Source organism: Primulina eburnea, chromosome 11 (assembly GCF_022965805.1).
Source record: "Primulina eburnea isolate SZY01 chromosome 11, ASM2296580v1, whole genome shotgun sequence".
In the NCBI taxonomy this organism is placed as follows: Eukaryota; Viridiplantae; Streptophyta; class Magnoliopsida; order Lamiales; family Gesneriaceae; genus Primulina; species Primulina eburnea.
Genome location: NC_133111.1, coordinates 35,124,434 through 35,127,793, shown reverse-complemented (window position 1 = coordinate 35,127,793; position 3,360 = coordinate 35,124,434). Strand labels below are relative to the sequence as shown.

The 3,360-nt window shown below is 32.2% G+C and overlaps 1 protein-coding gene across 2 annotated transcripts; it reads left to right on the top strand.

Moving 5' to 3' along the window:
• Positions 1–446: 446 nt before the first annotated feature.
• LOC140804787 (probable 2-oxoglutarate-dependent dioxygenase AOP1) lies at positions 447–3,150 on the top strand. 2 transcript variants are annotated; one of them, XM_073160918.1, is made up of 4 exons: positions 447–976; positions 1,077–1,398; positions 2,268–2,520; positions 2,848–3,150. In XM_073160918.1, exons 1-3 carry the CDS (start codon positions 603–605, stop codon positions 2,511–2,513), a joined length of 942 nt encoding a protein of 313 aa, XP_073017019.1. In that variant the 5' UTR covers positions 447–602; the 3' UTR covers positions 2,514–2,520; positions 2,848–3,150. The 2 variants fall into 2 exon arrangements, with proteins under 2 accessions (XP_073017019.1, XP_073017018.1); XM_073160917.1 differs by lacking the exon at positions 2,848–3,150 and having other exon boundaries at positions 2,268–2,689.
• Positions 3,151–3,360: the final 210 nt, after the last annotated feature.

Below are 3,360 nucleotides of genomic sequence, written 5' to 3'. Positions count from 1 at the left end.
ATGTGCAAGAGTGGTGAAATTTTGAATATCGCATAACCTATTTATAGACGACGGAGTTCGGAAGTTCCAACAGGCTTTCAGGCTATTTCTCATGCTCGCATCGACACCTCATCGGACGAATGAGATCGAAAGCTTCGTTCATGGGTTCGGAAGGTCTGAACTGATGCTTTGTCTATGTGTCAAGCTCGACTCGACACCTCAACGGGTGAATGGGTTTGGAAGCTCCGAACCTACTTCGGTGGTTCCGAACTAAGGCTGAATAATTATTTCAATTTTTTTAACTAATGACATCTTAATCATGTTTAAATAAGACTTCATTCGAAAACGCAATTGGATAATTACAGTATGGTTTTTGGAAAAAAATTATAAAAGGAATAAAATCTAAACTATAAAAGGTGATTATTTTAATGTATTCATAAATCTTAGTAATCTTGTTCCCATCAAAATAAAACGAAAAATTCAAGGGAGTGGAATTATTTTGGAAAAAGGGCTTCATCAAAGATAAATGTTTTTAACTTTATACCGATTATAAATACATACACTATTTATACACCATTTTATGCTCAGTATCCAATAGCCATCCTCTTCAAAAACTCTATCCCATGGGTTCTTTATCAAGTTCTATCCTTCCCATGATACACTTTTCCGAGGAAAGTATCGAGCCCGGTTCTATTTCTTGGCTATCCACAAGCAAAGATGTTGTACGTGCACTTGAAGATTACGGTTGTTTCATTGCAACTTACACCAAATTCTCTCCCGAAACGCATCAAGAAATCTTTGATGTCTCGGAAGAATTGTTCGATCTCCCCACGGATGTAAAGATGTTAAACACTTCTACCACGCCCTCTCACGGGTATGTGGGGCAAGTGCCCCTCATACCTTTGTATGAAGGTCTTGGCATCGAGAACTCGACGACTCGTGAAGGAGTCGAGAAGTTCACAAATTTGTTATGGCCCTCTGGGAATAAGCGCTTCTGGTATACTTTTGATGCATATTCAAGTAACATTAGGTTTATCTTTCTCATGTCTCATCAAGATTATAAGAAAATAACATTAATATTATATTATTTTTTGAAGCAAGATATCTTTGGAATACTCCAAAATTGTTGCAGAACTGGATCAAATAGTGATGACAATGGTATCTCAGGAATATGGTGTGGAGAAGAGCTATAAATCCTTGCTTGGTTCAACTTCTCATCTGCTAAAATTCATAAAATATCGAGGACCGAATGAAAACGAAACGAATTTAGGAATTGTTCCTCACACAGATAAGAGCTTCACGTCTATTCTTCATCAGAAACAAGTAAAAGGATTGGAGATTGAGACTAAAGAAGGTGAATGGGTGGTTGTTGATCCCTCGCCTTCCACTTTCGTTGTGATGGCAGGTGATGCCTGCATGGTAAGTTATTTGTTCTCTATTTTATTTGAGTAAAATAATTAGTTTTAATGAAATTTTGTGTTAATTGTTTTTCTGAAAGTGACGAGTTTTAGGAAATTTATTTACCAAATTTAATTAATTTTGATATCCAGAACATATAATATATATTTTAAAATTAAAAACCGATATGAGATGGTCTTATGAGTCAATTTTGTGATACAGGTCTCCAACTCCACCCATTTCATGAAAAAAGATTATTTTTTGAGTAGATCTTTTGTAAGACGATCTTACGAATCTATATCGTAAGATAAGTCGATCCGATTCATATTTATAATTAAAAGTAATATTTTTTAATATAAAAATTATATTTTTCATGTGTCGGTTCGGTTCGGGTCGGGTCAGGTATCTATATCACAAAATTGACATGTGAAACCGTTTTGTAGAAGTTTTTGTATTATTTTTTTATGTGAAAATATTTCTTTTTCACTTTAAGTATGAATTGAGTTAACCCATTTCATGGATCTCAAGAGATTATCTTACAAAATATTTAATTTTTTTTAAAGAAAGCATTTTACTATTTTCAATACCAGCATTTGAAAATGTCAAAAGCATAGGAAACGAAACAAAGGAACAACATTTTAGTTTTAATATAATAATTGGGGGAAAAAACAAAATCGGTTTTATGAACATGAACTCACACATATATATAGTTTTATATATTATTTACCAATCGTGTTAATCTCTATGCTTACCAATTAAGTAATACTCACATACTGGATATGATGAAACATATAAAAATTATATATCCAAAGTGAGTAACATATCCAATTTGATCTTACTGCAATTGTTTCTGTAAATTGACGTAAATTAAATAATATTTGTATTTATAGGCATGGAGTAATGGAAGAATAAAACCAGCGAGGCATCGTGTTATAATGAAGGGAAGTAAAGAAAGATATTCTCTGGGACTCTTTTGTTTCATTAAGGATCTCAAAATACAAGTGCCGGAAGAGCTAGTTGACGCTCAAAATCCATTGCAATTTACTCCATTTGATCACTACAAATTTGTTCACTTTATTTATACTGAAGAAGGAAAGAGATCGAAGTGTCCCATTAAAGCTTATTGTGGAGTTTGACGGTTTGGTAAAAGAATAATCAATAATATATATTGTGTTTTTGTGTGTGTCTGTGCGTGTGGGAGTTTTTGTTGTATTTTGGTTCTGTTTTAATTTCTTTGCTACCTCGAATGTAATTGGGTTTCTGTAATATATATGTGAACAAAAATTGAAAGGAATATTTATTCTTTAATTAATTATTTTCTTGTTCATAATATTAAGATATTGAAATATAGAATTTTGCTTTTCTAGACTAATAAGATTTTTTATAATATTGTTGTTTATCTCTAGATATTATATAGTCGTTCAAAAGAGTTTATTTCCTAATGAAATTCTTGTTTCTATATTTGTGTAGGACTCTACACAAGAAATAAACTCTAGGGCATAAGAATTATATAAGAAGAGGTCCTTGCTGCTGCGGGTGTGTGGTTTTTAGAGTCAATGGAGAGCAGAGAAACACCGCAGGAAGAGCAAAGAATTGCATCAATGAAGATTTTATGTGATCGACTCATGCTGTTTGCTGTGTTGCTGTGAAGTGTTAGAAACACTCGAAGACAACACTTGTGTAACGTATTGGTTGAAGAGTTATTGGTGGTTCCCAGTTTCGGCAATACAGTTGTTGCATCCGTGGTTTTGTTTTTTTTTATTTGGGATGCAATTTACTTCATTGGCTTGTTAAGGAAGATATTTTTATTAATTTCACTAATATTGATTTTGTAAACTAATTGTAATTTTCTAATAAATATTTTGTCATAAGACACCGCATGATTAATTATGTCATATTTTATTTATTAAAGTTTATTTATATGTTTAATTAATATATTATGTTGCATGTTGTGAATAAGTATTACAACACCTACATATACTC